Below are 12,949 nucleotides of genomic sequence, written 5' to 3'. Positions count from 1 at the left end.
GAAGTCTTTCCTTCGGTTTTTGAATCGTTGTTTTTCTGTTGCTTCTTTTGGGGGGTTGTTTTTGCGTTTACCTTTTTGTCTGCTTTCAAACGATTATTGTTTACACTATCTTGTGGTGACACATGTTTGGTTTGATCCAAACTTTTTGCCATTCTTTGCGACATTTTATTGACGGTGTTGCACTTGTCTTCAATGTGTTCATTCGGTACCGTTACGTTAAGATGCGTTCCCGACTTCTCGGTTTCACATTTGCTTACACTTGTATTGACCGAAAGTTGTCCATTTCTTAGACTGTATCTTCCTTTCTTTGTGACTTCAGGTGTGACAGTTATCTTTGGTAAAGTGTCACCAACGCGTCTCTCACCTTTTGGCTTTCTTGCGGTCACTTGCGCAGTCGTTTTGGGTTTGGATACGTTCTTCTTCTTGTCAAACCCTGTCCTTGGCGAAAAATTGCCTTCCATTTTGGTAAATTTTATCTTAAAGTTTTCTGGAGGGATTTCAAAGGGCTTCTTTTCATAAGATGATGAAAAATCGTCATTTTTATCATTATTTAGATCTATCTTCTGAGTCAACCCACCTCCAATGGACGGTAGCTTGCAGTCAGTGGTCGCAGTACGCAAACGTCGTCCGTTTTTCCTCAGAGGTTTTCCCGCGTTTTTTCCGTCCGCCGTCCGTTTGGCTTCCGTGAGGTTCGGGCACACGCCGGACACTATCCTGTGATCACCACACTTTTCTTCAACGATGTCCAACAATTGTTCTCCCAAATCATCGTAGAGTTGTATAATAACTGGCGTTGCTGGCGGTGGAATCTCACTTTCTTTCATTTTTCAGAATCATAAACAAATATGGAGAGAATTCTTGTAGTAAACACTTGTAAACATCTAAACGACCCCGACTAAGGTTAAATATCTCCAATATTTCCACATTTACTGAGGCACAGCAAAACTATTGTCGGCATTGTGTTGTTTTGGTCATCAAACTGGTTGCTAGCTTTTCAGTAGATTTTGACCAATCAGAAGAAATCTCGATTAAAACAATTATCTTCCATCCAATCGAATGACGCCGTGCACCAGGATATGGTATTGTTTTGAAAGCACTCGAAGAATATCCGGGAGTTTGAGATTTCCTGACTGCTTACGTCATGTAACGTTATATCAAAATGTCAAGACCTAAAATAGGTTATTTCTAACATTCAGGCTTTACACACGTTTTTTTGAAATTGTCGTACGACACATCGTAATCTACTTCTTCCGTATAGGTAGACTACAGCTGTTTTTCTGAGTGTAAAGTCTACTACAGAAGTGTATTTTACAATTGTAGGCTGCAGTACATTTCAGACTTCGCTTCATTTCTCTTTACACTCAGAAAATGCGATGTCTCGTACGACGGTTTCAAAAACAAGTGTAAAATCTATGGTTTATTTTAGCTCATATGTAACGTTATGTTTTAACATGCATGATGCAAGATTTCTTCATACCCTACGAAAGCCCAGATATGCATGTAGCGTTATGTATTTAATAGTATTAAAACAAGACCGATTGCTTGCTTGTTTTAACAAGTAATTCTGTTGCGTTGGGTATGTTCTGTGGGTTTAGAAACATTTATATAAAGCACATGCATAGGGATATGATAGAATTAGAGGACTAAGCCGGGTGTTAGTCGGTTTATTTGTCTAAGTTCCGTATTTTTGGCCGCGGCGCGTGGCACACAGCAGCTGTGGGTGGTGTAGGGTTTCTGTGACGTGTCGCGGAATGGTTGTCCTGTAGTGCTAACCTGGAACCAGTCTACCGTGGATTGGCTAGACTACCTTCGGGACAGGAGAATCTTTCTGCCGCCGGGGTAATCTTTCACACCCGGTAGAATTTTTCCACGGAGCACTGGGCAAAACTCGATCCTACCACGTGAAAATCCTACCGGGTGCGAACGATTACCCCGGCGGCAGAAAGCTACATCTGCCCCGTAGAGAGCCTGCACTATAGTTACGTAGCCCAAGCCACGATACACTGGACTCCAGGTTACTGTCGCGCGAGCTTTGTTTGGCTTTCTCATTACGATTGAGAAGAAATCGATACCTGAAGAGCTCTTTGGTACACAGTAATTCGTTCGGTGGGACCATTGTAGTTCCTAGTGGCACATATGCCAGCACACAAGTCTGTTAGCTGTTTCTGTAGCTGGGTTTTCTGTAGCAGTGTTGATAACCCTTCTCTTTTAACGTGCTTCGTCCCTGCCAAAATTCGGTAACAGTACCAACCTAGACGCCCTTCCCAGGATTGAACCGTGGTCTCCAAGTTACCTGGAACTGTGTGAGATACCAGTTGAGCTACAGGGACATCCAGTTTTAGGGAAAACCGCGCAACCTTGACCTACGTCTTGTCAACCCTTACCCACATAGCAAATATCATTACAACCTATCCTAACCTATCCACTAGATACACACACACATAAACACACATACAGAGTGAGATGAATAGAGAGATAGACAGATAGACAGATAGATAGAGAGAGAGAGAGAGAGAGAGAGAGACACCACACACTGTCATACAACGCAGGACACCAAAGGACTGACAAAAGCGTCTTGGTGTCGTTAACGTCAATAGGCGCTTATGTACCTTAACCTGAGTCTTATAATTCTTGTGACACAAATAATGCTCTAGGCATTCGTATTTCGGATGGGACGTAAATTGAGGGTCCCGTGTTGTAGAAGCTTAGTATACGTGCCCCGGGTAAACATTTAACAATCTCATTAAACTATTGAACATCATTACTGAGAGATTGGGTACCTACTGTCTATAATAATTAATACGACGAGGTGAATATCCAACACCTGCCTGTAATTTAACAATGTATCGCAAGGTGGTGGACAACAGTGGCCGAGCAAATCATTGGCAATATCATCATTGAAATTGCAGCTACAGTATTCGACCCGTATACAAAGAAAGATAGAGATTGCTCAAACGTTTGCAGTAATTAATTATTCACCTGTTGATACATGAGGTATATATATAAAATTTAAAATTAATTAAAATTTAAGTTGCAAGAAAGTGTGAAATGTATTTGCGTCATTTGCGTATTCAGCGCATTAAGTTATAGAACGTTACAGAGAACGTTTGAGAAAAAACCGCGCAAAAGTTAATTTATCAGTCACCTATGATAGAAGACCTAAACAGAGTTAATAAGACAGAAGTCATACGTTAAGAAACGGCGTACTTCTTCGCTTACATATTCGCATAGATATAGACTCAATTCACATGTAATGGAGTATTCGATGCGTGCATTCTGAGCACAAGTATTACATAACGTTAATGATTATCTAAATTAACATAAACACGGACCAAAAGGGCAAATCGTCACGAGGTCATTCACCCGGCTTCTGCATACGTCATCGGGTAAATCATGTGAGTCCTACTGGTTACTTTTCCCCCTCTCACCTGCGTAAGTAACGAACTTTACGGCGCCGTTGGGCCTTAAGTGGACGTCTAAGGACGTCTGAGTTGACAGGCTTTAGTTCCTGGTAAGTTTAAGGACCCGACTGAGATCTCAAGACCAGGAAAAGGTAGTCAGTCTCTCACAAGACACCTCTGGAAAAGTTTAGGTGAACCCGGAAGATCAAGGTGAGTAACGGTACACCTAACGCCTGGGCGTAAGTGCGCAATTACAAAGACTGGCAAATTACTGTATTTATTAGGAAATGCGACAAATTACACAGACTCTCAGGCAGCGTTGCTGATATTGGAGTCTACATGTAGGGTCTGATAGTTGCACAAGAATAGTAATATAACGTTACCTACCTACCTACCTACCTAGTCCCTTGACCTCCAGGTCGTTGGGCGGGACAAGGTAGACATGGAGATGGAGAGTTGTCTCCAGGTCCGTCTGTCTTCTGCTACAGCGTTACAACGTTACACTGGCATTATAAAGAACTCAAAACGAACTCATCTAAAATCAGTCTACAATACATTTACAATCTACAATCTAAATCATAATTGTATTGTATCACAAAAAGTGTTTTTTGCGCAAGTTTGGAGGTCAAAGATCATCTGAAAAAAGGCTAATCATATACAAAACTAGAGTTCCACGAACACATACCTTTGCCAAATAAACCAAGTTTGTTATGTAGAATGATGTCTGTAGACAAATGCGTTACTCATTTTATTTTATAATTATATGCTTGGAGTTGGTTTATAAAATTTCGGCATTGATTATGCAAATAAGATCCCAAGTTACAATTAATTGATATCAAATTGTATCAAGCATTACTTAAGCTATCAGCATACCAAAAATCATGATGATCCTTTTTTTATCCATTTTTAACTTATTCTCTTTCAAAGTCTTTAAATACACCTCTTACTCTCTTCCCTCTTTACATATGTGACAACTTTGAAAGTACTATAATGGAATGCAGTGGATTTATGAACTTTTCCTCATTAATTATGCAAATTGGCTGTTAAGTTGCATAATAAGTATCACATTCTATAAGTCTTCTTGACTTACTTGACTTACTTGACTTGACTTATGTCGGGTGCTGCTCCTCCCCTGCCACCCGAACCACAGTCGCAGCCCAGAAGTTTCTGTCAGTCATCGCCTTTCCCAAGTTGTCTGCCTGTAGACCAGTATCCCGGCTTAATACATCTAGGTATGTAAGGGGTGGTCTGCCCTGACTCCTTTTTCCGTGAACTGGCCTCCACAGGACTACGCTGGACGCCACTTCCTTGCTGTTTCTGAAGCAATGTCCCGCCAGCCTCATCCGTCTTGTTTGTATTTTGGTTGATAGTTTGGGGAGCCCGGCATACAAGACTTTGTTGTTGCAGTGCTGTATCCAGTTTACGTTGTGTACACATCTCAACAATCTTGTGTAGCACCCGTCTAGTTAAAGAATAGATGAAAGCTCAATCTCTTCTTGTGGATAAATCAAATTTAATTCAGACGTTTCAAACGACATCCGTCGTTCTTCTTCAGTGAAATAAAAATAAAAAGTTTACAACTCTGCGGAATAAGGAATACTTCTTACGTTCTAAATAAACAAAAAAGGTAACGGCTAAGGTGTTCTAAAGTAAACATGGTAGGTAACTACAGAGGTGTTCTAAACAGAGTTCTAAATAAACAAAAAGGTAATTGACAAAGGTTCTGTGATACATTCTAGCAAAATAAGAAAAGGTAAACAAGGGATATAAAGATAACTAGAAAGGCCGACATTTGCTTAAGAGCAAATACAGCATATTTCAGCCATACCCCTTCCCACGCAACGTTGGACTGTTCCAAATCACCCCTGCGCAAAAATGGAACATCCTCTTAACAGTACATTATCCCCCACAGTGGACTGGTATTGTGAATTGATTCCAGGTAAAAACAGAGCTTGCTTCTATTTTTCAGAAAATGACAATAATCACACCTTCCATTCAGAAAATTTTTATCATGACTGAAAATTGTTGAATGACTTCATGTAATGTCATTAACAATTTTCAGTACGATAACTAGGTGTAAGTTTAAAAAAAGTATAAGCTCCTTGTGATGTGGGTACATTTATTATTGCAGTGAACTTTTTTTATTCAAGTAGGGCATACAATTTAATAATTATCAAGCAGGTGCAGGTACTGTAGGAGCGTTTGTTTTCTTCAAGCTGTAAAACTGTTAAACTGTTTTACTTTGTATGCAATCAGCCATCGAGCCTATTCTTATTTTAGTTTAACAACTTCCTGCCAGACCCGGAAGATACGATTGAACCTTGTTCGAGGATTTATTTTCGTCTGTCTGGTCAGTCTGTTCATACCCTGGCGCTGAGAGTGTTTTATTGGGCTGAAACTCTGGCAGTTTAAAGTTACTTACAATTTAAATGTTCAAAGTTTATGTCAAACAACAACAGCACTAGGAAATGTGGCCACTATAGACAGGTGGTCACTATAGAGAAAATGCTGATCTATTGACTAGGAGCCATACGTTACACATGATTTCAGTACACTGATCATTAATCATATAAACATTGCACAGGTAAGCCAATTGTTTAGATGTACAATTAAGTTCAAATAATTCTGAAGAGAAATATTGATGAGAAAATAATCATTCTCGCCACTGTCTAACTTATAATTACGTATCAAAACTAAACGCAGATTTTCTAACTAACGCACCTTTCGCCGACTTCATCAAAGGACCGCCGGCTATCAATCAAACACGGCTGTTGATTAGACTTAGAGTTTCAAACAGTCATGTGCTGTGTGCCAGTTGACAGCGAACTTCATGCTACGTGATGTTTTACATTGCTTGGACCTTCTTTCCTACAGCGGTGCTTCTACAATATATTTAGACTGTAACACTGAGTCCCACATGTTTTATAGAATAGAATTTGACGCAGAACAGCGTTTTTTGCTGGGTATTTTTCTTGAAACATGTCCGTGGGAATATCAGCGAGGCGGCGACGTAGGGATATCAGACCGTCAACAAAAGTCGCACGGCGGCTAACGGCGCATGCAGCGAAGATACTAGCGCTATAAATAAGCGCTTCAACTAAGGATGGCAACCCGTACAATATTTTTGTATACTGTTGAGCTAAGTAAAGTTTGTTGTTTATGAGGTTTTAGTTGTCTTTGAAGCTTTGACCCGAAATATTTTAAAGTCAAACTGCTGAAGAGAAGTAAGTGACTGCTACGATTATCGTAGATATGGCCCTAAAAAAACTGATAAAAGAAGCCTTCTCGATAGTCTAAAATGCAAGAGCTTCCGGGGGGGCTTCGCCCACCTGGGTCCCCCCCACAGTGGCCCTGCCCCTGGACCCCGCCAGGGACATTCGGCGGCCCCCGGACCCCTGTCCGACGCTTTGAAAAAATCCTGGCGAGAAGTCTGTACGGCCTGAGTCTTCAAGTTAACGTATTGTGTGGTCCCGCTTATGAATATTAATTAGCCTTCGCTTTCCTCTTCGCTGATTGGCTGAACCATTAATTGAATTAACTCTTCCTGCCGGCTAGACGCAGGTGCAGATGTCGGCTCTGTGGGGTGAACGTCCGAAAGGTCATGGCATGGAGAACGAAAGAAAACCAATTTCCCCTAAAAAAAGTGCTGTAATTAAGCCTTTTACAGTACTTTATGCCAAAAATTTTACTTGGATCATTTTACCAACTATCTTATGCCTATCTATACCAAATGTTACTCATACCAGGGTACAGGGGTGCAAAATATACCGTTATAAGACCGTCAACAACAGTCGCACGGAGCTAACAGCGCAGCGAAAATACCATCGCTAGCGTTTCAACTTCGGATAACAAGTTATAAGTACTGTTGAACTCAGTAATGTTAAAGTTTGTTTTTAGTTGCCTTTGACGGTTTGACCTGAAATAGTGTTACGCTAAACTCCTGAAGAGAAGTTAAGTGACTGCTGCGATTATCATAGATATGCCCCTAAGAACTGATACAATATAAAGCCTTCTGAATAGTCTAAAATGCGAGAGCCTTAGGCGGGCTTCGCTCCCCCTGGCGGGAACACTGCTATATACGGGATCATGAGGCCCCGCTTATGAATATTAATTAGCCTTTGGCCTCCTCTTTGCTGATTGGCTAGGTCTTTGATTCAATTAACTCTCCGGCTGACGCGCACAGGTGTGGCTCTGTGCGGGGTCACGGAAGGTCACGTCAGGAGGCCAAAAGAAAACAAATTTCCCCTCAGAAAAGTGCCAAAATTAATCATTTAAAGTTGTTTATGTCAAAAATTTTACTTGAATCTTGTTGCCAAGTATCTAATGCCTATCTATACCAAATTTCAGGTCATTTAATTGTAATACCAGGGTACAGGAGCCAAAAGTGTCCTTTTTTGGTCAAAAATTGGCCAAAAATCGCAAAAATAAGCATTTTGTTGCACTGTACACCAAAACTATTATTGAATTTATATGAAGGGATTATCAAGGCACGTCTGTGTCAAATTTCAGCTCATTCGGTTGCAATACCAAGGTCCAGGAGCCAAAAGTGTCCTTTTTTGGTCAAAAATTGGTCAAAAAATCGCAAAAATAAGCATTTTGTTGTACTGTACACCAAAAGTGTTATCGAATTTATATGGGGGCATTATCAAGGCACATCTCTGTCAAATTTCAGCTCATTTGGTTGTAATACCAGGGTACAGGGGCCAAAATATACAGTTTTGGTCTAAAATTGACCAAAAAATCTCAATAAAATCATTTTAGAGGCAGATATGAAAAAACTGAGAAAAAAGCATCAAGGTATTGGCCCATTCTACCCCTGTGCCAAATTTCAGGTCATTCGGTCCAGGAACGGCGGAGATGAATCACTTTGAAGATTTGACAGGAGAAAGAAAGAAGAAACATTACTCAATAAAATCATTTTAGAGGCAGATATGAAAAAACTGAGAAAAAAGCATCAAGGTATTGGCCCATTCTACCCCTGTGCCAAATTTCAGGTCATTCGGTCCAGGAACGGCGGAGATGAATCACTTTGAAGATTTGACAGGAGAAAGAAAGAAGAAACATTACGAATACAATATATTTCACCATACTATGTATGGCTGAAATATAATAAGTGTCTATATATCAATAAAACCATCATTTACTTTAAAACATCATTCCAAGCACTGGAAAGGTCAGTTCTCATTTACAGACTGAAATGTGATGACACGCAGTGCAAGGAGACCTACATCGGGGAGACAAGCTAACCACTAAAGGAAAGGTATAAGCAACACTGCAGGGCCAGCACAAGCAAATTTTCGTCAGCCATTTGGCATCATCTTAACCCTATTCAGACCGGGCTTTATTGGTCATCCCTGGACCGGGGGGGGGGGGGGGGGGTGGGCTTTTGAGGCCCTCCACTTCTAAGTCCTATAACTCTTGAACGACGTGCCGTAGGGCCACCAAATTTTCAGGACGTGATGTCGACATAATATCTGACAAGTATTTGACGTTTGACGTTGCGTTGACGTAAGATGACGTAATTATGACGTCATCAATTTGATTATATTGGCCGAACCCATGAAAAAAGGGTCTTCTCAGAAAACTTCAAGTTATGCTACAAACATGTAACAACAAGTGCAGATAACAGAATAATAATGTTAAGTACGACTTCCGTTGGCAATAGCAACATCAATGACGTCAAAATGACGTCATAAAATGACGTCATGCACATCTAAGATACGAGTTGGGGTCCGCCATATTATATCCACCACCTTGAATTTTTAAAAATACTTTTTTTGCAACAAATAATCACAAAGGGCAATGGAAATAGAGTCCATTCCAAGACACCATGCGGATGTTTGTTGCCATTGTTTAGAATTGATTTTAAAGTTTTGTAATTATATGTCTAGGACATTTGATACTTCAGAAATATTTTTAACACTGTTTCAACTTTATAAATATTTCCCTGGTCCTGTAAAACTTTGGAAATATTCATGGTGTGGAATTGGATACTTCTAATGGTTTCTAAATAATGATAACAGCATTCTACCATCATTTACCATTTTCTACCATTTTTTGTAAATGGTTCGGTGGGCTGGTAAGATAGCAATTCACACATCCTTGCAAAGTATGGTTGGGTGCCATGCAACAATGGCCCACCACAAAGGATCCACCAGTGCCCAGCAGTGTAATCTAAAAATATACAGATGCAACAATAGGGCTTACTTTTATGGGGGCAATAAACTAATTTTACCATTTGTTCAGGTTTACCATTTTTTGTAAATATTTGTAAATGTTAAATAATCACAGAGAGGTTTCACAATTATTCTAAATAAAGATATTTTTGTACAGTTACTTTCAAAATGTTTCTAAAATATTCAAAGAAATTCAAATAAATGAGTATTTTCTTAGTCAATTTTTTGAAAATAATTTAATTATTGTGGCTCAGATATTCTTTTATTCAAAATAATTCAGACTAATTATAAATACCGCCTAAAAACCCTCATGGTGTCTTGGAATGGACTCTAGACTAAATTCATTCATTTAGAAGGTTTTTGATGAAAAAATACCAGGTAGTTACAAATTTTAAGGGATAATTAGCTTGTTATTCTTGATCTGGCCATACGGTCCGCCATCTTGGATTTTGGGCTGATGACGTCCTCAAATTAGCATAATTTATGCATATATAATTATGAAAGATATGCTAAATAATACAAGATTTTATTTATGTATTAAAATAGCAGTAATATACCAAATAAATGTGAAAAATACATTGCTAGAACCAAAAATAGTGATTTTTGGCAAAACTGCCTGTCAACAAATGGTTGCCATGGCAACACGAAAAAATGGAAAATTTTTCAAACTTCGTAAAATTGCTGCCAACAATATTTTAGGAAAACTCACCAAATATGGTGGTTCTAGCGTAAGCCGTTCTGGTGTTATAGGACATCGAAGTTGGCGCAGGCCTCAAAAGCCCCCCCCCCCCGGTCTGAATAGGGTTAACATCCACAGCGGACATTCGTTTTCTTTAGATACCACAGACATTTTAGACAGAGAACCACGTTGGTTTGAAAGGGGGGGGGGGGTAAGGAAGCCATTTACGAGCGCATTTATCGTCCATCTCTCAATCGGAAGGGGGGGGGGGCTGAGAACTGACCTTTCCAGTGCTTGGAATGATGTTTTAAAGTAAATAATGGTTTTATTGATATATAGACACTTATTATCTTTATATCCCTTCTTTACCTTTTCTTATTTTGCTAGAATGTATCACAGAACCTTTGTCAGTTACCTTTTTGTTTATTTAGAACTCTGTTTAGAACACCTCTGTAGTTACCTACCATGTTTACTTTAGAACACCTTAGCCGTTACCTTTTTTGTTTATTTAGAACGTAAGAAGTATTCCTTATTCCGCAGAGTTGTAAACTTTTATTTTTATTTCACTGAAGAAGAACGACGGATGTCGTTTGAAACGTCTGAATTAAATTTGATTTGTCCAGAAGAAGAGATTGAGCTTTCATCTATTCATTATATTCCTGGATGTATAATCTTCACAAACGCACCCGTCTAGTTCTTTTTCCAGTTTTGGTGTTACAGTCCAAGTTTCGCAGCCATACAAGAGTACAGACTCCACTGTTGAAAGAAAGAGACGTACTTTCAGCTTGCTTGACAGGTCTGACCTCCATATCTTGTTTGAGCTTATTACAGGCCCTCCAAGCTGCTGCCTTGCGGGAGTTGATATCCTTGGAGGTGCTTCCCATATGTGACCCCAGGTACCTGAAGTCCGTCACTTCTTCAAGAATGCTTCCATCTGCGGTCTTCAAGCAGACTGGTATCAGCTGGTTGAAGGCCATGAACTTGGTTTTTCCTGCGTTCATCTGTAGGCCCACCCTTGCTGTGGAGGTCTCTACATTCTGGAGTAGCTTCTGGGCTTGCTAATAAGTCTTCACTTGCTATTTACATGCCAAAAATCATGACGATCCGTCAACACGTTCATATTTTCTCATTAGTTATGCAAATTAGGTCGTCATTTGCATGATATATATGTATTGACATTTCTCTCTTTCCCAGGTACATATGTGACAAGTTTTAAAGTCCTATCATGGAATGTACTAGATTTATAAAATGTCCTCATTAATTATGCAACTTAGCTGTTGATTTGCATAATTGGTATCTCATTATGTAGGTCTTCACTTACGCTACCTACATACCAAGAACATGATGATCCGTCAACACATTCATATTTTCTCATTGATTATGCAAATGAGGTCATCATTTGCATAATTGATATCTATTGACATTTCTCTCCTTCCGGTTCCGGTGTGACAGCGATCTCGCCCCCCTTGTGATCTCGCCCCCCCGGGGGGGCGAGATCACTAGGGTTTTCGCCCCCCTTTAGCGTTTTCGCCCCCCCCCCCCCCCAAAGTAGCTGGTTACTACATATTACAGGTGCGCTACCTGGCACTATACTGCACCTGGGGAGTAATGTATATGGTGTGTTACCTGGTACCTATATGGCACCTTATTACCGTACCGTAAGATGTCATACCTCGAAAGTCGATACTATATTGTTCGGTGCAAACATAACATTGAAATGAAAAAGACAATTTTTGCAGCTGAGGTGGCATAAAAACAGTGCTACTGCGAACGTATAAATCAACACCGTCTATGGTACGGAATACGTCAGATATATGTTTTCAATTTGTCACAGTGTTTTCTTTCTTGTGCTGGAAACATTTCCAGAGCACTAACAAAAACACACGTGAATAATAGTTTCTCATTATAAACACTATCTACGCGCAAGTTGATATAGCTGTTGCTAAATGCTACACAAACACTGGTAAAGTACCAGTCTTAAGAAACACGGATAAATGCATCAGTTCCTAAATACTAGAAAAAACAGTCATGTTGGAGGTGAAGATATCCCTTGGCCAGGTGCATATACCAAAATGTGCGTTATTCTAATTAATACCTAATATTTGCATAATTAATAAAGACATTACATAGTTATTTTGTGGTCACTTCATGGTAGAAACTTCATATTGGAGATATATAGGTTGCTTGAGGACAGGTGAATACAATGAAATACATCTTATGTCAAGACTCAGGTATATGCAATAATTGGAATACAAGGGACCCAACCCTCCTTGTCTGAAACAAGTTCAACTATCTTATTACCATGTAATTACGTTAATATTGATACTATGAATGTATCAAACTCGTGTACTTATATCATTCTGAAACTGCATTTTGTGATTTATACCAATCAACTTCTAAAATGTCATGTAAACCCGTTTTTTTTGGGGGGGGGGGCGAAATCGCTAAAGGGGGGCGAGGTAAGGGGGCGAGATCACTAGCCGGGGAGGGCGAGATCGCTAGTGATTTCGCCCCGGGGGGGCGAGATCGCTAGTGATTTCGCCCCCGGGGGGGCGAGATCACGGGGGGGCGAGATCGCTGTCACACCGGGCTCGGAGTTCAAATCTGACCGGAGTTGGCGGAAGGGTGGTGTAATAGGCCGGAAGTGCGCTGTTGTCTCCCTAACTTTTGTTCCCTAATGCTTGGTGATCGTT

The 12,949-nt window shown here is 40.1% G+C and overlaps 1 protein-coding gene across 1 annotated transcript in view; it reads right to left on the bottom strand.

Moving 5' to 3' along the window:
* LOC118405992 (trichohyalin-like) overlaps window positions 1-11,257 on the bottom strand; it is an 18,598-nt gene extending 7,341 nt beyond the window's left edge. The window contains exon 1 of the mRNA XM_035805848.1: window positions 11,035-11,257. Within this exon, the coding sequence (XP_035661741.1) occupies window positions 11,035-11,257 (223 nt within the window). The remainder of the gene's footprint in view (window positions 1-11,034) is intronic.
* Window positions 11,258-12,949: the final 1,692 nt, after the last annotated feature.

The sequence above is a fragment of the Branchiostoma floridae genome, chromosome 18 (assembly GCF_000003815.2).
Source record: "Branchiostoma floridae strain S238N-H82 chromosome 18, Bfl_VNyyK, whole genome shotgun sequence".
Taxonomy (NCBI): domain Eukaryota; kingdom Metazoa; phylum Chordata; class Leptocardii; order Amphioxiformes; family Branchiostomatidae; genus Branchiostoma; species Branchiostoma floridae.
The sequence above is the reverse complement of the archived record's forward strand: the minus strand, read 5'-3'. Positions and strand labels throughout refer to the sequence as shown.